Source organism: Plasmodium gaboni, chromosome 11 (assembly GCF_001602025.1).
Source record: "Plasmodium gaboni strain SY75 chromosome 11, whole genome shotgun sequence".
NCBI classification, from domain to species: Eukaryota; Apicomplexa; class Aconoidasida; order Haemosporida; family Plasmodiidae; genus Plasmodium; species Plasmodium gaboni.
In genome coordinates this window covers 460106-485105 of record NC_031491.1, presented here as the reverse complement: position 1 = coordinate 485105, position 25000 = coordinate 460106, and the positions used below count along the sequence as shown (strand labels likewise).

The following is a 25000-nucleotide window of genomic DNA, read 5'->3' as shown; positions in this document are numbered from 1 at the left end:
ATGAGAAGGTTAAAAATTATAAATATTCATAAGTGTTCAATTTTAGGGTTCAAAAGTGTTTTTTTTTTTTTTTTTTTTTTTGGTTTATGTACATTAATATGTTGTGTATGAGGGGAAGAAGGAAAATAAGAAAAAAATAAACATGTATATATGATTATAAATAATGGCATATATAATATTAATTTATTAGATTATTTATTGATTTGTTTTACTTTATTTATATATATATTTATTTTATCAATTTTTAATTTTTTTTTTTTTTTTTTTCTCATTTTATTTTCTTCCTCGTTCTTATTATACACAGTATATAACATGATATCTAATTTGGTCATTTGACCTGTACACATTTAATTATTTTTATTAATTTTTTTTTCCTTTTTTATAATTATATATATATATATATATAATAATTATATATATAATTTTGTCGAATGAAATATTATATTTTAAGGATTTTTTTTTATATGACGGATGAATTTCTTTTCTTTTTTTTTTCCTTATAAGTAGTTGAAAACTTTTAAATTTTAAAATATCATATAGCTAGAAATAATAAGAATAAATGAAAAAACAAAAAAAAAAAAAAAAAAAAAAATAATAAAATAAAAAGATAAATATAAAATTTTCCACAATATTCTCATATATATATATTGATTTATATAATTGTGGATGTGTTTATAATTTAAGAATTATTATAAAGAGTATAGAACATGTGTAAATCTTTTTACAATAAAATATATTTTTTCATATTTTATTAATGAAACGTAAATATATTATATTTAAATATTAAATATAAATTGATTAAATGCAAAAAAAAAAAAAAAAAAAAAAATAATAATAAAGACCATTATATATATATATATATATATATATATATATATGGTTTATTATTATTCTCTCCACCCTCTTTTTTTTTGGTTTGTTTTATGTTTATATATATAATATTTATAAATATATTATAATTTTTTTATTTATAACAATTTTTATAATATTATCATGAGGTTTATGCTAATGTATATATTATTATATATGTATGTTCATCACAGGTTTATAAAATAAAAAAAGAAAAGAAAATAGAAATTATGGAAAATATATAAATAAATACAAAAATAATTAAATTAAATGTAAGAATATATATATATATATACAAAATAAAATTTTCCTTCATTATTTTATTTATTTATTTATTTTTTTTTTTTTCTTTTGTTTAAATGAATATTAAGAAAATTTTAAAATTAAACTATTTTGAAAAAATTAAAAATATATATATGAGTTTTTTTGTAAATATATATATATTTATGAGAGAATTATTTATTTATTAATTAATAATGATTATTCGATATAAATATATATTATATTTTTTTATGATAAAATAAAATAATATATATTATATATATATATATATATATATATATATATATATATATATATAATTATTTTTATTTTTTACACACACAAAATATTATATGTATATATGATTCATGTAAATGTTTTATTTTAATTATTCATTATAAAAATATATATATGTGAGAAGAGAAACTTGATACTTATATATATGAAGGATTCGTATATATAAAATGATCATGCTAAAAGATAAAAAAAAAAAAAAAAAAGTACCAATTTTATTTTATTTTAATTTTTTTTAATAAATAAGTAAAAAAAAATTATTGGACTATTCACACATATATATATATATATATAATAATATGAGAATAAAATTTTGAAAAATATTTTTAAGTAATAATATAATTTGTATTAATTTATGTATGCTTTAAAATCAGTTTTATTTTATTTTATTTTATTTTTTAAAATTTGTCCATATATAAATATATTTATGCATACAATAATGTGTATGCATGATACACATATGAGTGTATAATATATATATATAAATTTTACTTTTGAAGATAGTTTATTTATTTTTTTTTTTTGTTAATGTTAAATGAATAAATAGATAAATATATGTATATATATATATATATTTATATATAAACCAATTATATATAAGAAATGACAAGATGAAATGAGAGAGAAAAATTTAAATTTTCGAAGTGAATCAATTTTTTCTGGGAGCCGCAGTTTTTTTGATATTTTGGAAAACGTAGATGATGAAAAAGAAGCTAAGAGGAGTGCACATTTTTTTAATAGTAATAAAAATGTTCTTTTAAATTTATTTAAAGGTACGAATCAAAATAATAATGTAAATAATATATTATTAGAGAAGAAACGTTTAGTTTCTAATCCTAGAAATAATAAGTGTGTTAATAAAGAATGTAAGAATAATGAATTATATAAAATAGAATTAAAAGATGAATTTAAGAAGAATGAAGAAATTATTAATAATGAATGTAATTGTTCCAAAAAAAATGACTGGATAAAAAATTTTTGTTGGTTTTGTTCTTTACATATATTAAATGAAATATTAGAAAAACAAATTTATAAAGAAAAAATTCATGAACATGTATATGATTTAATTTATGATGAGGATACTTATTTCGATACAAGTTCTATGATGAGTATACCATATGAATTTGCTAGATTTATGATTACCCAATTAGATTATAACACTTTACATGAAATAAAACTAAATAATATAATTAAAGAAGAAAAATATTTATTTAAAAAATATAGTAAAAAAAGTGCACAAAATAGTAAAAAATATGATGAATTTGAAGAGGAAGAAATATATAAATCTGATCAATCCAATAGCACTTGTAGTCTCATAAGTGATGATACTACTTTAAATATTAATATGAAGAATACAAATTTGGATTATAGTAATTATTTAAATATGCGAAAAGAATTATATAACAACAACAACAATAATAATGATAATAATGATAATAATGATAATGATAATAATAATAATAATAATAAGAATAATGTTGAAGATACTCAGGTTACTATAAAACGAACTAAAAGGACTAAGAAAACATTCTATGATAGTAACAATGTAGGCAATTCTGGAAGCACAGATTTATTTAATTTTAAAAAAGTTTTGTCATCGTCAGAAAGTATGTTAAATAAAAATGATGAATATTATATGGATGAAAATAAAAGGGATCATAACAATATGGAGAATAATATTAATTATTGTAAAAATTATAGTAATAATAATAAATATGTTGAACAATTATATCTTGGAAAATATACTAATAAGAAACAATTAACAAATGATTCAAATAAAATAAATAATAAAAATGATGATATATTTAATGAAAATGTAATGTATGAAGAAAACAAAAAGAATAATTTTTTAAGTACGAGAAGAAATAATAGTACCTTACCAACATATCATAGACCATATAAAAAAAATGCTAGTCATAGTAGTTATAGTTCTATTCCTTTTTGGAAATCCAAAAGATTAAGTGATTCAATTGTATATTCAAAATATTTTAATGAACATAATATGAATAATAAAATAAAAAAAAAAAAAAAGAAAAAAGAAAATTCTTTAAATAATAAGGTCTATAGAAATTATCTACTTAACTACAATATATATAACTCATTCAATAATCAAAGAAAAAATAAAACTGTTCCATCACAAATTATAAATCGTTATAGTAGTGGACGTTATTTTGAAAATACTAGAATGGAATATGAAGGAAAAAATAATGATGAATCCTTTATGTCTCATGGTGCTTTAAAAAGATGTAGTTCGTGCACAATATTATTAAGAGAAAAAAAAGAAAAGAAAAAGAATAAGAAAATGAAAAATGAATATGATGAAGAAATGAAGATATATTTAAATGAGGAAGAAATAAATAATGATGACAATAATGATATTTTCTATGATAATAAATATAAAGAGGAATATATTTCTAAAGACAAAAAAATATATAATAAATATAAAAACAACTTAAATCATATAAAGCAATTTTATTGTCTTAATGAAACTGAAAAGAAGCCTTTTCCAATATGTCTATATAATAATGTCAAATCATTTGAATATATAAAACAATGTTATCGTTGTTGTTGTTTTTTTAATACAAAATGTTGTCATTGTATTGAATGTAAAGAGAAATATCATATGAAACTTAAGAATCCACATTATTTTATTTTTCAACATGGATTAACAGCAAGTGTACATGATTTTCAAAACATTTTTAATTCTTTATTAACTAAATATCCTCATGTATTTGTATATATTACATATAGTAATCAAGGACACACGTTCGAAGGTGTAGATGTAGGAACAGAGAGAATATGTACTGAGTTAAATTGTTTATTTAAAATAATTAATGATAAAATAAACATTTCTATGATTGGTCATTCATTAGGGGGTATATTAAACCGATCTGTTTTATTAAATTTAAATAGAAAGAAAATATTTAAAAATAAGAAATTAATAAATTTTATTACATTTGCATGTCCACATATAGGTGTACATGAAAATATGGCTATTATGAAAGTTTTATCAACTTATCTAGGTGCTCATACTATTGATGATTTAAATAATAAAACAACGTTATTATTAAAAATAGCTAGTGTTGAAAGTATAAATATTCTTAAAAAATTTGAAAATATAATATTTTATGGAAACACACAATCAGATTGGTTAGTAGGTATAAGAACATCTTTAATATTACCATATACTTTATTTAATGAGGAGTTAATTTTATTTATTATAGAACAGGCAAAGAATGTCCCTGAAATACCTATAAACATATTTTCTGTTGTTCATTTGTATATGAGAAAGAAGAAATTACTTTTTTTTTATTTCTATCAAGATTTAAAAAACCCTAATTATTTATTGAATAAGAGAAAAGAGCAAAGTAAATTTCTTGATCAGATGTTACAAACAATAATATCTTCTCGTAAATTATTGTCTTCTACTAACACAAAGAAGTTTAATTTGTTTTCAAATTATTATTCCAATGTTGGCGTGGATAAGTTCAAGGGTGTGCATAATGAATTCAATAAAAATATAAATAATGATAGAAATGTTTATTCTGATGGTACTAATAATATTGTAGAGAAGAAAGATGAAAAGGATGATGGTCAACAAGGTGGTTATTCGAATGTTGGAAATAATAATCATATAGATAATACAAATGATAATAATAATACAAATGATAAAAATAATACAAATAATAATAATAATAATAATAATAATAGTAGTAATAATAATATAGTCCAATCCGTAATTATATACGATAATAATAAGTGTCAGAATAATAGCAATTATTTATTATATACTCCTTCATATGTAAAGAAAAGAAATGTAGAAAATAATTTAAATTTAAAGGGACATATATTTCCTCAGGATATAAATACTCAGATGTTGCCTATACACTTCAGAAAAAATATATCAAGTACAAAAAAACAAGGTAAAAATAAAAAGAGTGATCAAATCGAGAGAAATATTTTACATGATAAAATGTATGTACAAAATATCGATGGATTTAATGGAAATAAAAAAGATATTAATCATAAATATGAGGAGGGTTCTTATTATAAATCACATACATATCATGATATGTTTATAGAAAAAATGAAAGAAAATAAAAATATGTCCACTTTGGTGTGTACGTCTGATATGAATAATACAGATAATATAGATAATAAAATGGAATATGGAAAAAATGATACAAGACAAAATAAAAAAGAAAATGAGCATACTCATGATAATATTATAGATGTATGCAATGGTAACAATAGCCATATGTGTAATACGTCAAATTGTGATGAACCCTTATTATATGATAAAATAGAAAAAACAAAAAGCTTTGAATGTATGTATATGGATAAAAATGAGAAAGAACATTTAATAAATGAGAATAAAAGCATGATTCATAATAATGATAATTATACATTTACAGTATCTGAAAATAGTAATTGTTCAAATAAAAATTCTATTAGTAGCAAGGATGATATATATAATAATAATAATAATAATAATAATATGAAGTGTGAAAATCTTACATATACATGTGGAACTTTAATTTCTAATGATGAAGATAGAATAAATATTTGTGATGACAAAACTAAAAATATAAATATAAAAAATGATATAAATATAAAGGATATTACAAATAAACAAGTTATAAATAAAAATATTATAAATTATAAAATGAATGAAAATAAAATTGAAAATAATATCGCACTTGTTAATACTAAAAATAAATTGCTTGTCCATAAGAATAATATTTATATGACAAATATAAATTCGATTGATGAAAAGAGAACAAAGTTTGGTGAGTATAAAGATTTTGAGAAATTATTTTTTGATTGTCTAAAAAGTAAAATAATTAATGATATCAAAACATTAGATAACAATTTAAAAAAAAAAAAAAAAAAAAAAATTGAAACAAATAAATTGTTCTCTATACAAAATACAATCAACATGATCAAAAATTATAGTTTCTTATACCCTTCCAAGAATAGTAACAATGAAGAAAAAAAAAAAAAAAATTCACAAAGTAGTACTGAAACAAATGGTAGTGCAAATAATAATATAGATAATAAAAAGGACATTCATATGAATAACAAATTGGAAAATGAAAGTCTTGTTGTAAAAAATTATAATGTGGAAGAAAAAAATTCATGGGGTAAAGAAAAATTAAAAAAATTAATGGATACATATTTTAATGAAAAATTATTAAAGGATACAAAAGGAACTAATAAGATAAATGAAAGTAATAATATAAATCAACATGAACAAACATATATACCATTTGATGATGATCAGAATGAAGAATATGATTATATTAACGAATTTTTTCATTCCTCATCTGAAGAAAATGATATGTACCCTAATAACCTTTTATCATGTAAACAACATGAATCAAAAAAAAAAAATAAAAATTATATTATTGATGAAAATAGTAAATATGTAGAATTTAAAAGTAATAAAAAAAAAGAAGAATATATAAAAAGAAATAAATTAAAAAGAAATGATTTATTAAAAGGTATAACAAAATATGATAAAAAACAATATAAACAAATATTATATTATATTTATACAATATCAAGTGATGAATTATTAGAAAAATTTTTTAAAAATCCAGAACTTTTATATTATGAAGTATTATTTTATTGTTTAAATAGATTACCGATTCAAAGATATTCTATAGCTATACCTATATATTCTAATGCGCATGTACAAATCATTGCACATCCAAGAATATGTTCTGAAGAATCTGCTATAGTCAAACATTTTGTTGAACATTTAATTCTTTAAAAATTTTCAACTAAATATTTATTAAATTTTTTTTTTTTTTTTTGTTCACACATACATATATATGTATGTATATATATATATATATGTATAATTTTTAAAAATTTATTATATTTTTTTAAATTTTATATTTTAATTTTTAAATTTATCATTTTAAAATTCCTATATATTTAAATATACGCCTCGCCTATTTATTTATTACCTATGTTTATGTAACCATCTTTTTTTTTTTTTTTTTTTTACTAATTTTTAAAAAAAATAATAATTTGTTGTTATTATATGGAAAGAAAAATATATATTTTTTAATTATTTTTACATATATATATATATATATATATATATATATATGTATATATTTTTTTTAATTTGAATTATGAAGAATGTCTGAATTTTTTTTCTTTTTTTTTTTTTGTGTAATATATATTATGGACAATGTGAAGTACGGAAAGTACAACATAATATTTATCAAAATATATGTAAATATATTTATATATGCTTTCTTATGACCTTATTTTTTTTTTTTTATGTAAATATTTTGTATGCACTTCGATGCATTTTGTTATTTTTTATGATAATATATATATATATATATATATTTTAGTTTGTTTTATATTTTGAAACTTTTAAATAATAAAAAAAGAAAATATGAAAAAAAAAATTAGAATAATCATAATGTATGTATAATATATACAATGAGGTATATATTAACATATATACACATATATAATATATATATTATAATTAATTTATAAGCGATTTAATTTAGTACGATGGTTGTAGATATAACAAACTGAATATTATCAAACATATTGTTTTAATAATATATATATATTTATACATATATATATATTTATTTATATTTTAGGAAAAAGAAAAAAAAAAAAAAAAATGTTTCTATTTTAAATTACATATAAGAAAATAATGTCTAGTGTTAGATTTTTTTTATGTATTTTTCTAGTTCTTTTCACATTTATTGATATAGTTAAACCATTTAAAGGTATCAAAAATTAAATATATATATATATATATACATGCTGCTATTTTAATGTGTAAATTAATTTATAAATACATGCATGTTAATTGTCTAACATGTAATATAACACATATACATATTATAATACTCTAATTGGTAATTATATTAAAATATTTTTTTTTTTTTTTTTTTTTATTTTTTTTAGGAAATTATGGAGATGCTAATTATTCCTTTTTTCAAGAAACACCTGTTAACAATACAGGAGAAACTCAGAAAAATGAACCAACAGATGTACAATCCAATATAACACAAAATGAAGAAATTAATAATACGAAACCATTACAAGAAAATATAACTAATAATCAACAAAATAATAATGAACAACTAAATAATAATGAACAACAAAATAATAATGAACAACAAAATAATAATGAACAACAAAATAATAATATAGCACAAAATATTAGTGAACAAAAAAATAATAATATAGCACAAAATATTAGTGAACAACAAAATAATAACGATACAACCGTATCTCATATTTCAAACGACACAAGTAGTAATACTATAGATAATTCAAATATAAACCAATTAGATAAATCAAATGATACAAATAATATAATAAAACACGAAGAAAATAATCAAACAAAGGAAAATAACCCAGAAACTATTCAACATACAGAACCACTAACTAATCAAAATACAAATGAAGTTAAAATAAATGATCATAATGAACATGAAAAAAATACTGCAGAAAATAAAATAGAGGGACAACATAATAACATAAATCATCATTCAGATGATATGAATAAAAACCAAAATATTAATAATAATATGATAAATGAAAATGCAGATAAAAATGTCCCACAATTAGATCAAACTGCAAAGTCTAATGAACAACATATAAATGAACACACAACTAACCATCCTATTGAATCACACATGGATGAACATAATCGTGACCAAATAAATGAAGCTATCCATAATGAAAATGCAACCACTACAAAAAATGAACCTACCCATAGTGAAAATTTAACCACTACAAAAAATGAACCTACCCATAGTGAAAATGCTACCACTCCAACAAATGAAACTACCCATAATGAAAATGCTACAACTCCAACAAATGAAGCTATCCATAATGAACATGCTACCACCTCAACAAATGAAACTACCCATAGTGAAAATGCTACAACTCCAACAAATGAAGCTATTCACAGTGAAAATGCTACCACCTTAACAAATGAAGCTATCCATAATGAACAAGTTAACAATCCAACAAATGAAGCTATCCATAGTGAAAATGCTACCACCTTAACAAATGAAGCTACCTATAATGAACACGTTACCACCCCAACATATGAAGCTACCCATAATGAACATGTCAACAATCCAACAAATGAAGCTACCCATAGTGAAAATGCTACCAATCCAACAAATGAAGCTACCCATAGTGAAAATGCTACCACCTCAACAAATGAACAACATGCCCATGATCAAAATACTGAAGTTCATCCAAATGACAAACTGGCTGTTGTTCCGTTCCAAGGAATAAGAAATAACATTCCCTCAAATGAATCACAACCAATTGTAAGTTTTCCAAACGAGGATGATAATCATGCGCATAATGAAGGTTCTATAAACACATCTGTTGAAGGAGAACACAATAATACAGAAAATAAAGAAGGTCCCATCATTACACCATTAGAAGGAGAAAAAGAAGGTACTGCAAACAAAGAAGACGTAACGCCTACACATATAGTAGGGGAACAGGTACCACCTCAAACACATCAGGGATATATCATTACACCAGTAGGAGGGCAACATGCACTCACTCAAACACATCACGAACATATGAGTTCACCAGTAGGAGGGCAATATACACATGGACAAGAAAATAATGATGCTAGATATATGACAATGAACACGGATGAAAGTAGCAACAGTGATACAAAAGGAGAACATTTAAATTTACGAGCTTATAATAAAAATATGAATAATAACAAAGTGCATAATGATAAATACGATAGTGATACGTTAACTAGCGACGGACTTGATGATACATATTCAAGTATGCAACAGAACTTTGATAAAAACGGAATCGATAGTTTTAAAGGGAAAGGGTTGCATGTATCTTTAAGAGAAAGAATAATAATGGAAATAATGGAAAGTGGAAAGAATGGAATAGATGGTTTATTAAAATTAAAAGATAGTAAAGATAGTGGTAACTTATTTATGGAAGCATTAGAAAAGTTAAATATAAATATCAATGAATTAAAAAAGAATAAAAATTTAATATCATTAGAAGTATATGATAAAATATTATCAACCATGTTTAAAATATTAACCGAGATGTCTTTTTATGAGGATTCTAAATTTTATGAAACCTTAGGTATAAAAAAGGATATATTAAATCAATCATTAAAAGATATAAAAATAAAAATATTAAGAAAAATTGGTGTTTCATATAGTAGGTTACCACCTATAATAAAACATACCGAAGGAAAATGTGCACTCAAAGATTTAATTATAAGTATATCATCAAAAGAATTAGCACAACGTATGGCAATCATGTTTATAAAGTGGTTATCTCCTGATGAATATGGATCAGTTGTTGATTATAAAACTAACGTAGAATTAAATGTATTATGTTCAGGTGCTCCTATACTTATACAACAGTGGAAATATTATCAAAATATGTTAGGGTTTGAAGAAGATAAAGATCATGCATATTTAGGATTAATAGATGAATTATTAGTTATGAATAAAAGATATAGTGAAAACAAAGACTATGTTAAAACATTAGAAAATATAAAAAAATCCAAAGTTTTTAAACATTGCACAAAAATTATGAGAATTGGTGGTAAGGTATCATCTGTACCTTTTAATTATGAAAATGTAAAGAAACCAAGTTCATCTATTATTGGTTCATTAGGTAATTTAATTAAGGCTAATATTAGTACATATTATAAGGCAACAGCTCAAAGAATTAATTCTTATTTTCATTATACTGAGAAAAAAAGTAAAAAATCAAGCCCATTGAAAATTATCTCAGTTTGTACTCTTCTACATATAACAGATATGTTATATAAATGCTCAGATGAAAATTCTAATGGAGTAATGGATTTATATAACTTACAATTTAATACTTTAAATATGAAAGGTAAAATGGTATTACAATATTTAGTGCACTTGAAATTCTTAACTGAGGAAAAAAAATCTCATCTTAAGGAGATATGTGAGCCCCAAAACGGATTAATAGGTAAATGAAAATATATGTATTATCCTATATGTGTGTTATTTAAAATATATATATATATATATATACATTACAATTAATTGTTCATTTTTTTTTTTTTTATAGACGAGACTTTAACCAAGATGTTATCTCTACTATCAACCGACTCTCATGAAATATTATCACATGAATTAGAAAACAAAGGATTTGACGAAGATTATATTCAAGATGAAATAAAGAATATAAACGAAAGTGATAACAATATTAGAGATAAAGAAGAAGACGATGCTGAAAATATGATTTTTGATGATTTATAAATACTATAAACATAATTATAAAATTATGTGATAAACCATTTCAATGTTGTTTGAATTATAAAATTTGTATGGAGTATATAAAAAATATATATACACTATATACTTTTTTTTTTCCTTTTTTGTCTTTTTTTTTTTGTTTCAACGTTTATATATATATATATTTGTATATTTTAATTTATTTTTTTTTTTCATTTTAGTTTTTAAATTTTAAATATTATTTAGCAAATCTGCATCTTATGAAAATATGTCTTATAAAAATTTTTTTTTTGTGATACTTTATCATAAGTAATAGATGAATCTGTTTATACACCTATAAGCGGAAACAAACATATATATATATATATATATATATATATATATACATATATTTTTTCTTTTTTTTTTTTTTTTTATAAATTCATACGTAAATCTTAACATAACTAAGATTTTATCTCAATAATTCATATGAATATCTATATATATATATACATTAGATATAATATATTTTTTTTTTCTTATGATGAAATAGTATAATAAAATAAGAAATTATTAGACAAAATGACTGTTCGTAATTTGTTGTATTATAAATAATATTAATAATAAGGAAAAAATAATAAATAATAAACAAAAATAATACATACATATATATGTATATATATATTTTTATTATTATTCATAAGGAAAATATTGGAATGTTAAATTTGCAATCACAAAAAAAAAAAAAAAAAAAATATATACATATATATATATAGAAACATATGGAATTTATTTAGAACATATTCCTATACATTCTTATAAAATTATTCTCCATCTTCTTTTATATTTGCATTATGATTATCTAAAAGAAAATCGTTCATATCAGTATTAATAATATTCATGTACTTATCATTCAGTGGGTATAAATAATCTACGAACGTGTAAAAATAAAATAAGAAATTATGTAACATAATAATATGTAGTTATATTGTTATAATGGTATGGAACTTATTTTCAAATATACTTGTCTTTTGAGCACATTCTACATTGAGAGGAAAAAACCACTTCCATGTGAATTCATCAAAAACCTTAAATAGATATGGAAATAAAATAAAATGAAATAAGAAAAAATACAAATAAATAAATAAATATATATATATATATATATATATATTTATGAATTAGTAATCTTATTATATTTCAAACCGCTTTCCAATTATTATATGTTCCCAGATCATAAGGATTCTACACACAAAAAAGATTAAATAAAATTCAAAGCGTTATATACATGTATTTATATATATATATATATATTTTTTTTTTTTTTGTATTTTCAAAATACCATGTCACTGTAGGACGATTCTATAGCTGTAATATTTTTTGAGATAAAATATATATATTGACAATTCATCTAAAAGAGATAACGAACCAATTATAATTATTGATAAAAAATATTTAAATATATATGTGTGTATTTTTTTTTTTTTTTTTGAGATAGGAGAAATTACGAAAAGTAATGCCAAGGTTAAAGTTAATGCAGTACAGATAGCTAAAATGATAAAATATATATATATATATATATATATATATATATATATATATTTATTATTTATTTAAAAACATGTAATAGTATATATTTTTCTTATTACTAATCAAAAGAGTAATGTGGTTTATTTTATCTGAATTCTATAAAAATAAAAAAAATTAAAATATATTTTTGTAAAAGACAATTATATGTTATTTTTTTTTTTTTTTTTTTTTTTTTTTTTTTGTCTTATTCTGTTATTTTATTTTATTTTATTTTTTTTTTAAGTTTTACTTCGTGTATTTCCTTGGTACAAAGAGCATTAATAAAGATGGGTATGACAGTTATAGAAATATATGTTGCAGTAAAGAAACCATAGATTAAGAATAAGAAAAAAAACTTCAAATTTTTTTCTCCTACGCAAGTGCCTATCCATGGACAGTGGTGATCCATTTTTAATATGCACTTATTACAAATCTGAAGAATATATGAATAATTAAATAAATAAATTGAAGAAAATAATAAATGGTTAAATTGATATATTTATGTGATTAATAAAAAAATATATTAGTAATAAATTAATACATGACATATATATTAATATATATATATATATATATATATATTATTTTTGTGATGATAACACATTTAACAACATTTTAAAAACTAACCCTGCAGTGATGAGCTCTCTCTGGTCTTACCAAAAAATCACATTTGTCACATATCGTATATTTATTGGGAACGTAATTTCTTATTTTTCTCTTTTCTATTTGAATGTTATTTTCTTCAGCATTGACTTTAAACACAAAAAAAAGAAATATATATAAATATATATATATGTTTTTATTTATTTATACATATTTGAAAAATAAATAAAATATGAAATGATAAAAAAATATTACTTTCCCATGTGTCGTCAACATATCCTGGATTAACAATTGAACATTTAACAAAAGACCAATAATAACAAATAAAAAATGGAATGCTAAATACAATTAATAGAAGCCTAACTATGTTACTATAATTATTTAGATATGCATTTTGTATGGTATCTATAAGGAAATAATAAATACGTAGTGAATTATAAAGAAATGTTTTTATGTGTCTTTTATTTTTATGTTCTTTTATTTTTAAGTTCTTTTATTTTAATGTTTATTTTATTTTTATGTTCATTTTATATTTATATTTATGTTTATTTTATTTTTATGTTCATTTTATATTTATATTTATGTTTATTTTATTTTATTTTTTTTTTTGTTTCACTTACATATATAAGATATATAAATAAATAAACTTAAAATTGTTATAAAGAAAAATGCCAAATAATTATTCATGTGGTCGAACAGGATTCTTTTTTATAATTTGTTAAAAAAAAAAAAAAACATATATATAAAAAAAAAGAAGAAAATATACAATTGTTGTATAATATATATTTAAAGAAATTATTTGGTGAATAAAAGATAGACAAAGGTTGTAATTTTTTTTTTTTTTTTTTTATTGGAATAAAATATTCGAAAAATTTTCATTTTTACATTTTTTTTTTTTTTTATTATATACCGAAAGAAGTTTTAAAATATTATATTTTATTAAATAGGGGTGAAAGAAAATGAAAATCAGAATAAATAAAATATTACAAAAGAAATAATTATACATTTATATAATACAACACATATTGGAATAAAATATTCGAAAAATTTTCATTTTAACATTTTTTTATTATATACCGAAAGAAGTTTTAAAATATTATATTTTATTTAATAGGGGTGAAAGAAAATGAAAATCAGAATAAATAAAATATTATAAAAGGAATAATTATACATTTATATACAACACATATTGCATAATTGTAAAATTAATATTATATATATATATATATATATATTATATACTGTGATATTATATTAATTTATATATTATCACAATTATATATATGTATTTTTTATTATTACCATTTTTTTTTTTTTTTTAACATATAAATTGCGGAATAAAATACTTAAGAAGAATTTTTTTTTTTTTTTTTATACATTATATAATTTTTTTTTAAAACGTGCAGAGATTATTATAAAAATATAAAAGTATACATATATATATATATATATATATATAATATATATATAATAATTTAATTATTTATTTATTGAAAATAATTATAATATTTATGTAAATAATTATAATATTTATGTAAAATTCATATATTATTCCTTTTTTTATACCTTTTATAATGTATATCGAAATGTAACTAATATTTTGTTTTTAATTTGTTCTGTTTTTTAAACAAAATAGAGATATATTCATATATATTAATTATTATATATACGTATAATATAATTAAAAAATGCTACCAAAAATATATTCTATATTTATTTATTATATAAATATAAGTTCTATATATAAAATAAATATATAATCATATATATATTAGAAAAAAATATATTCTTTTTTTTTTTTTTTTTTTTTTTTTTTAAATCATAGGGAGGAAAAAAAAAAAAAAAAATTTTTTTTCAATGACAACAAAACCTAAAAATTTGATATAAAAATAAAAAATTATAAAATTTATATTTCTTCTTATAAAAAAAAAAAAAAAAAAAAAAAAAGTTAATTAAAAAATAAATTAGGGTCTCATAAATATAATAATATTATTTATATATAAAAATAATATATATTATATATATGTATATTTAATATTAAATACTTTTTTGTATGCTGCATTAAAAAATAATATATTTTTTATAGTATATAAAATAATTTATTTTTTTGAGTGCTCAAAATAATATTAAATAATACAATATATAAATAAAATAATGGTATGAAAAAAATAAAAGTAGTATTATATATTATATTATATTATTTATTATATATATATATAAATATCTAAAAAATTATATTCTTTTTTCATGATCTGTAATCTTTTTTTTATTTTTGCTAATTCTGGTTAGCTGTATTTTTTTTTATAGTTATTATTTCTAAAATAAATATTATAGAAATATATAAAATTGAAATATATGTTATATATATATATATATTATAATACGTAATAATAAATATAATATTAAATATAATGACATATTATTATTATATATACATAATAAATATAGACCATTATATATATTTTATTTTTTCTATAGATCTGAAAATGTTCATTAAAAAAATAAATAAAATAGTCTGGTATTTTTTCTTCTTTTTTTAATGCGCATATATCAAAAAATAATTATTATATATAATAAAATATAATAAATAAAATATTCCTTTTTTTTTTTTTTTTTATAAAAATACATTAAAATAAATATATTAATATAAAATAATATTATCAATAATAATTTTGTTTCATTTATTTATATATAAAATAAAAAATATCATTTTCTATAAATTTATAATATTTAAATTTTATATTTTTATTATTTTTATAAAATTTTTATTAAAAACATATTTTATATATTTTTTATAATATTATTATATAAATATATTTACATATATATTATATATATATAAATATATTTATTTAATAAAATTTTTTTTTTCTTTTTTTTTTTATTATTATTAAATATTTTTTTTTACGACTACATTATTGAAGAGAATTTTTCTATTTTTATTAAATTTTTAAATATTTTTTAATATATATATTTTTTATTTTTATTTAAGTTTAAAAATATATATATTATAATATTTTTCTGGATCTAAATATAAAAAAAAAAAAAAAAAAAAAAAAATGAAAAATTCAACTTTTTTATAAAATTGATTGTAAAAATTAGAACAAAAAAAAAGAGTATCTTTTTTTTCTTTTTAATAAAATGGTGGTAGCGACTACAAAATTATTATTGTTATTATTATTTTTATTATATATATATATATATAACTAATGATTTTTTTTTTTTTTTTTTTTTTTTTTTTTTTATTTTATATTTATGTTTTTATTTTTTATAATAAAAGTTTATTTATTTAAATTTGAATAAATTTCAAAGTAAATAAATAATTGTTTTAATTTATAAAAAAATAAAAAAGAACATTGTATGTTGTTTTTTTTTACATTGACGCTTCCGCCAATTTATACATATAAATATTTTTCTTTTGCATATATAGTAAAAATCTATATCTAATAAGTATATGAAATTATATATATATATATATATATATATATATTTTTTTTTTTTTTTTATATATATATATTGAAAACGCATGCCTTGTCATATATATAATACATTATATATATATATGTAAATATATATTCATTATATTATTACTTTTTTTTTTCAACAAATTATAATTAAGTTGTTATATTTATATTTATATACATAATATATTTTGTTCCAGCATTTTGAATATTTTTATTTACACTTCAACAAAATGGCAAATGCAAATTATAATAATAACCGTAAATATGATAACAGAGCATACAACGCAAATGCAAATAATAGAAAACCTGCGACCACAACGAAACCTAGTAATAATGCTCCTGTTAGAAGTAGTCCAAGTGGTAATAATACAACGAGCCATGCAAATAATGCAAACAGTGGCATGGCAAAATCTGGTATAGATAAATATCAACAACGTAGTAATGTAGCATATAATAATTATGATAACACAAAAAGTAGTAGTACTCCTAATAATACTGCAAATAATAATTTGAATAATAAAAAATTTAACAATGAAACACAAACAAAATCTACTGCTCATAGTGATACAAGAATGAATAATACAGGCACTACTAACAATAGTAGTAGCTCTCCTAGCAAACCACAAACTGTTACAAATACTAATAAAAGTGTTAATAATAATGTGAAAGAAATCGATAATTTTAAAAGAACAACCGGAGGAGAAGGTACTGTTAAAACGTCATCAAATGTATCAAGTAATAATACTCCTAATGATAGTGCAAGAAAAAATAATATTAACAATAACAATGCTTCTAATGCTCAAAAAGTATTAACACCTGCAGAGAAACAAAAATTGAATAGACCACCTACAGATCCATTTAAAGAAAAAAGAGAAGATCAAGTGTCACAACAACAAAAACAAGACACTCAAGCATCAATTAAAAAGGATGATAATCAAAAAAATGCGGCTACAGAACAACAATCAATAAATAAAGATACCAAAAAAACAGATGCTAATAATAAAGCAAAATCAAATGATAAAAATGTTTCGAATGCAAAGAATAAGGAAGCAGATAATGTTGATAAAAAATTAAACACGAAAAAATCTTTTACTGAGAGACTTAAAAGTCTTTTTAAAAAAAAATCTAAAAAAAATAAGGAATAAAACATGTCAAATATATTACATACATTTTTTTATTTCTTATATTTTAATTTTTTTTTTTTTTTTCAATAATTAATGATATATATATAAATATATATATATATATAATACTCCTTTCATATAATTCAACAAAAATGTTTAGTATATATTTTTTTTTTAAATTATGAGGCTAGATAATGTTCTCTTAATTATTTGATATTGGGCAGGGAAAAAATAGAAATATATTTTTTTTTACATATAAATAATAAAGACCCAGGACACAGAATTAACCAAAAGGAAAAAAAAAAAATATTATATATATGTATATAATATATATATATTATATCATATTGATACATATAAACAATTTGTCATTTTTTATTTTCACGAACGTGTATTTTAAGTTATATATATATATATATATTATATGTATATTTTTTTTCCTTTTTTTGAATTCCTTTCATATTATATATCTATTATATATGCATTATATATCTTTTTCTTTTATTCTCATTTTGTTTTCACAAATATATTATTATATATATATATATTTATATATCAACTGAGTTTTACACTCGCTTCTTTTTTATATTCATAAAGATTTTTTAAATTAATTAATTAAAAAATTATAACATAATAAAATATATAAGGAATATAAAATAAGTTTATATACTTTTTTCTTATAACAAAATAAAACTATATTGTATGTAATTTGAGATAATAATATTATAAATATAAATAAATATTATATTTATTATATATTTATGCAACTTTTAATTTATAAAGTTTTTTATTTTTTTTATCCTAATTTATATTACTATTTATTTATATGTTTTTTTTTTTTTTTTTTTTTTTTTTCTTGTAAAGCTGTTTATATAAATAATATTTTTCATAATAAATCAAAATAACTGAAAAATTAATTAATATAATTAAATATATAATATATATAAATAAAAAAAAATATAGAAGTAATTTTATATATTCAATTACATATAATAAAAATAATTATAACTATATTTATAAAGTAGAAATAGCACTAAAAAAAATAATCGGCTTGGGTTTTTTTTTTTTTTTTTTTTTTTTTTCGTAAGTATAGATTATATATAACAACCGATCGGCTTCATATAATTTTTATATTAATTTATATGGGAAAATAAAAAAAAGAAAAATTTAAAAATATAAAAGAAGATTCATGTTTATAATAATTTATTATAAAATTAAAAGGGGGAAAAAAAATATATATAAATATATTATATATATATAATAATACATTTATTATATATAATATAAATATTATATATATATTTATATCTAGTAAATGCGCATGGGTCCTAAAAATATATCATTTAAATAAATATATATTATATTAATACTTATAATATTATATTTTCTACAAATGCGTAATTTTTATTTTTATAGTGAATATTTATTTTATATATTTATTTTGAACTTTTCTCTAAAGAACAAAAATATATGTGATACGTACATAAATTATGCACTATGAAAAAAGATATAACTCAAAAAATATATAAATATATATAGAAACCTCACTAGTTATAATTTATTATATATATATAATATATATATATTTATTTATATTTATATTTAATAAATATATATTAAAAAAAAATGTTTTTTCCAAATATTACCTTATAAATTGTTATATATATTGTTTTCTAAATTTAAGCTCATTTTATTATAGCATATTTTTTTAGTGTAAAATATTTCATATAAATATATAATATAACAAAAATATCATATTACTAATAAATACCTATAAATAATATATGTGTTTTTAAACAATGAAAGGAATATATAGTGATTTTGCCCTATTCATAAAAAAATAAATAGTGCCATAATTTTTTCTTGTTTTCTTTTTTTATTTTTTTATTTTTTAACCCTTATCCATATGGTTATTATATATATATATTATAAATAATAATATATAAACTTACAAGCATATAGGAAAAAAGGAAAAATAAAAAAAGAAAAACAACATCGATGAGTTTTTTAAAATGTAATATATTATATATATATATATTTTTATTTATTATTTTTTTTTTTTTTTGATTCTATTACATTTATGTGTTTTCTATAATAATATATAAATCTCTTAATTTTATAAATGTATATATATATAAATATTTTATAATAAATTTTCTTTTTTTAATAAAATAAATATAAAAAAAAAAAAAAAAAAAATTTATATATATATATAAAAAAATATATATTTTTTATTTAAGAATTTATTATATTTTTATAATTACGATATAATATAAAATATATTGTATCAAACATAAGAATAGAAAAAAAAAAAAAAAAAAAATATATTTATATATATTTATTTATACATAGAAAGTATTACATTTGTACGAATTAAAATATAGAATTAAGAAATTTGTGTATTTTACTTTGTAGTAATTAATATATTGTGTAAATTAAACATAAAAGTGTAGTAAACTATACCTTTATTGTATATAAATATACTAAATTAGATATATATATATTATATATATATATATATATATACTTTTTATTTATTCATTTAATTAATTTTTTTTTTTTTTTTTTTATTTTTATTTATATATTTTTTTTTTGTTGAAAAATGGATTACCACATGGATTATGCTCCCAATGAGGTAATTTCTCAACAAGGAGAAAGGTTTGTCGACAGATATGTTGATAGAAAAGTATTAAAGAACAAAAAATCATTGTTAGTTATTGCTTCATTATCAGTACTTTCAATTGTTAGTTTTGTTTTATTTTATTTTTCTCCAAATGGTAGAAAAACTGATTTATTCAAAAACTCATCAGTTGAAAACAATAATGATGACTACATAATAAATAGCTTGTTAAAAAGCCCAAATGGCAAGAAATTTATTGTGTCCAAAATTGATGAAGCTCTATCATTCTATGATAACAAAAAGAATGACATAAGTAAATACAACGACAACGCTGATTTTAAAGGCCTTAGCTTATTTAAAGAAAACACACCAGCAAATAATTTTATATATAATAAAGATTATTTTATAAATTTTTTTGATAATAAATTCTTAATGAATAATGCAGATCATATAAACCAATTTTATATGTTCATAAAAACTAACAACAAACAATACAATTCTCCAGATGAAATGAAAGAAAGATTTCAAGTATTCTTACAAAATGCAAACAAAGTAAATATGCATAACAATAATAAAAACAGTTTATATAAAAAAGAATTAAATAGATTTGCTGATTTAACGTATCATGAATTTAAAAGTAAATATCTTAGCTTAAGATCTTCACAACCATTAAAGAGTTCTAAATATTTATTAGATGTAATGAATTATGAAGAAGTTATAAAAAAATATAGAGGAGAAGAAAGTTTTGACCATGCTGCTTATGATTGGAGATTACACAGTGGTGTAACACCTGTAAAGGACCAAAAAAATTGTGGATCCTGCTGGGCCTTCAGTAGTATAGGTTCTGTAGAATCACAATATGCTATCAGAAAAAATAAATTAATAACTTTAAGTGAACAAGAATTAGTAGATTGTTCATTTAAAAATTATGGTTGTAATGGAGGTCTCATTAATAACGCTTTTGAAGATATGATTGAACTTGGAGGTGTATGTCCAGATGGTGATTATCCATATGTCAGTGATGCTCCAAATTTATGTAATATAGACAGATGTGCTGAAAAATATGGAATCAAAAATTATTTAGCTGTCCCAGAAAATAAATTAAAAGAAGCTCTTAGATTCTTAGGACCAATCAGTATTAGTGTAGCTGTATCAGATGATTTCGCTTTTTACAAAGAAGGTATTTTTGATGGTGAGTGTGGAGAAGCATTAAACCACGCCGTTATGCTTGTTGGTTTTGGTATGAAAGAAATTGTTGATCCATTAACAAAAAAAGGAGAAAAACATTACTATTACATAATTAAAAACTCATGGGGACAACAATGGGGAGAAAGAGGTTTCATAAATATTGAAACAGATGAATCTGGATTAATGAGAAGATGTGGATTAGGTACTGATGCATTCATCCCATTAATTGAATAAATTTATTAATAATACTATAAATGAGGGACTATCATAAATAATAATATTTTGGGAACATTTTTATAAGATAACGATTATATATAAAATAAGAAGATACCTCAAAAACATAGAAAGAATTTTATAAATGCATTGAAATTAGGTGTTCATATATATGTGTTTTATATACGTATGTTTATATTTGCTGTTTTTTTTTTTTTTTTTTTTTTTTGATATATCCAAATACTTTATTATTTGTATGTTCGTTTGTTATTGTTTGTTCTAATTTTGTTATCTGTTAATGAAGAAAATTATTTGTTAAAAAAATAGGAAATTTCTATATATATTTGATGATATATATATATGGAATATTTTTAAAATCCATCGTTACTTATATTTCCTTTATCTTACACATAATATATATATATATATATAATATATTTTTTTCTTTTTTGGTTTATATTTTTTTAATTATGTGTATGTTTATATTATTTTTTATAATGAATAATTTGTCCCTTTATATTAAACGAGTTAGAACTAAAAAAATGAATAAATAAAATGAAATTATATAATATAAATTATATTATAATAAAATATAATACATAATAGTAAGGAAAAATTACAATATATACATATATATATATATATATATATATATATATGTAATGTAAAATTGAAAGTACTAACATTTAGATTTTCTTATATGCGTAAAATTTGTAATACTCCTATATTTTCTTTGTTTATGAATTTTTATTTTTTTTTTACATATATTCCAAGAAATGTATTATAATAAAATTAAGAACATAACTTTACATTACTTTAAATATTTTCATTTTTTTTTTTTTTTTATCTTATGAATATAAATGGGAATAATATTTGTTACTGTAATTTAAATTTTTGTAAAAATATTATGTTTAATTAATTTTAATCCTATAAATGTTAATTCTAATTTTACGTATTTATTTACTTAGAATACATATAAAGGAGGAAAAATGGGAGAAGTGCTTATTATAATTTACAAATATATATATATTATGTATTATATATATTATATATATAATATATATATTAATATATAATTAAATACTTTTAACGTCCTATTTTTTTTTTTTTTTTTTTTAGATACTTATTTTTTTTTATTGTGTGCATTAAGTATTGAATAATTTATTTTTTATTTTTCGTATTTTTATTTTCTTAATTTTTTTTTTTTTTTTTTTTTTTTTTGCATATGTATTATAATATATTCAGATATATGTTTCTTAATTTTTAAGTTAATTTATTTAAAAAATATTTATATAATTTATAATATTTACGATAAATATAATATAATATATTTTGTTTAATTTTTTTTTTTTTATTAAAAAAGAATTAAAATAGTTGCTTGAAATTCTTAACACTCCTTTTAGCTATATTTTTAAGAGATATCTTAAATCTGAATTAAAATAAAATTATTTCTTTTTGCAAAAATGAATAAATTAGTAAGTTTATGCAAAGAATGTATAAAATATATTAAGTATCTAATTAGATCTCTTAATTTAAATATATACATACATATATATATATATATATATATATTTATTTATTTTTTGCTTTAGGTGTCAATCATTTTAGTTATATTCCTTTTGTTCCATAAATATGCTGTATGTACTGAGGAACATGAAATTACTCACAAAGTAAGAAACAAAAATATAATATATAATTATATGATGACATATATAATATTATATAAATATGGACAATAATAAATACCCACATATATATATATATATATATATATATATATATATATATATATTTGAAATGTCTCATTTTGTCATTTAGAAATTTTTTTTTTGCATGAACAATTAGTGTATTTATATATATATATATATTTATTTATTTATTTTATATAGACCTATTTTGATATAACTATCGATGACAAGCCACTTGGAAGAATCGTCTTTGGTTTATATGGAAAGGTAGCCCCAAAGACTGTGAAAAATTTTGTAAGCATATGTAAAGGAACAGTAGTAGATGGGAAAATGTTACACTATACGAATTCTATTTTTCATCGTATAATACCCAATTTTATGGCTCAAGGAGGAGACATAACAAATTTTAATGGCACAGGTGGTTTAAGTATTTATGGAAAGAAATTTGAAGATGAGAATTTTAAAGTAAATCATAGTAGAAGAGGATTATTATCAATGGCTAATGCAGGAAAAAATACAAACGGAAGTCAATTCTTTATTTTATTTATTCCTACTCCATGGCTTGATGGAAGACATGTAGTTTTTGGTGAAGTTATTGAAGGCTTAGATAAATTAGTACATATTGAAGCTGTAGGTACAGATTCTGGTGAACCATTAAAGAGAGTATTAGTGAAAGAATCAGGAGAATTACCATTGTAAGAAAAAGAAAAATTATAAATATATATATATAATAAATATATATATAAATAAATAAGTTATTATTAAAATTATTATATATATATATATATATATATATTAATTCCTCTTGTTTTGTGGAAAAAGGATTTTATTTTTTCGATGTTCGTCTTTTTTTTTATAAACATATGAACAA

General features: G+C 18.8%; 7 protein-coding genes across 8 annotated transcripts in view; 6 read left to right on the top strand and 1 right to left on the bottom strand.

Moving 5' to 3' along the window:
- PGSY75_1116200 (pyridoxine biosynthesis protein PDX2) overlaps positions 1 to 32 on the top strand; it is a gene marked incomplete at both ends in the record, with an annotated part of 1447 nt that extends 1415 nt beyond the window's left edge. For both annotated transcript variants that reach the window (XM_018786283.1, XM_018786282.1), the window contains one exon: positions 1 to 32. This exon is cut by the window's left edge and continues 78 nt beyond it. In XM_018786283.1, the coding sequence (XP_018641077.1) occupies positions 1 to 32 (32 nt within the window).
- Positions 33 to 2020: 1988 nt separating this feature from the next.
- Positions 2021 to 7180, top strand: PGSY75_1116100 (putative serine esterase; the record flags this gene model as incomplete). The annotated part of the gene is made up of 1 exon (XM_018786281.1): positions 2021 to 7180. The coding sequence occupies one exon, from the start codon at positions 2021 to 2023 to the stop codon at positions 7178 to 7180; it is 5160 nt and encodes a 1719-aa protein (XP_018641076.1).
- Positions 7181 to 8098: 918 nt separating this feature from the next.
- On the top strand, positions 8099 to 11705 carry PGSY75_1116000 (rhoptry neck protein 4; the record flags this gene model as incomplete). The annotated part of the gene is made up of 3 exons (XM_018786280.1): positions 8099 to 8174; positions 8356 to 11412; positions 11515 to 11705. 3 exons carry the CDS (start codon positions 8099 to 8101, stop codon positions 11703 to 11705), a joined length of 3324 nt encoding a protein of 1107 aa, XP_018641075.1.
- A 779-nt stretch (positions 11706 to 12484) lies between these two features.
- PGSY75_1115900 (putative palmitoyltransferase) lies at positions 12485 to 14519 on the bottom strand (the record flags this gene model as incomplete). The annotated part of the gene is made up of 10 exons (XM_018786279.1): positions 12485 to 12591; positions 12685 to 12748; positions 12867 to 12905; positions 13003 to 13071; positions 13169 to 13209; positions 13310 to 13346; positions 13480 to 13662; positions 13857 to 13981; positions 14088 to 14237; positions 14453 to 14519. 10 exons carry the CDS (start codon positions 14517 to 14519, stop codon positions 12485 to 12487), a joined length of 882 nt encoding a protein of 293 aa, XP_018641074.1.
- A 3007-nt stretch (positions 14520 to 17526) lies between these two features.
- Positions 17527 to 18441, top strand: PGSY75_1115800 (hypothetical protein; the record flags this gene model as incomplete). Its single annotated transcript, XM_018786278.1, has 1 exon — positions 17527 to 18441. One exon carries the CDS (start codon positions 17527 to 17529, stop codon positions 18439 to 18441), a length of 915 nt encoding a protein of 304 aa, XP_018641073.1.
- A 2581-nt stretch (positions 18442 to 21022) lies between these two features.
- On the top strand, positions 21023 to 22462 carry PGSY75_1115700 (cysteine proteinase falcipain 2a; the record flags this gene model as incomplete). Its single annotated transcript, XM_018786277.1, has 1 exon — positions 21023 to 22462. One exon carries the CDS (start codon positions 21023 to 21025, stop codon positions 22460 to 22462), a length of 1440 nt encoding a protein of 479 aa, XP_018641072.1.
- A 1442-nt stretch (positions 22463 to 23904) lies between these two features.
- On the top strand, positions 23905 to 24828 carry PGSY75_1115600 (peptidyl-prolyl cis-trans isomerase; the record flags this gene model as incomplete). Its single annotated transcript, XM_018786276.1, has 3 exons — positions 23905 to 23916; positions 24034 to 24111; positions 24331 to 24828. The coding sequence occupies 3 exons, from the start codon at positions 23905 to 23907 to the stop codon at positions 24826 to 24828; spliced, it is 588 nt and encodes a 195-aa protein (XP_018641071.1).
- Between the last annotated feature and the right edge of the window lie 172 nt (positions 24829 to 25000).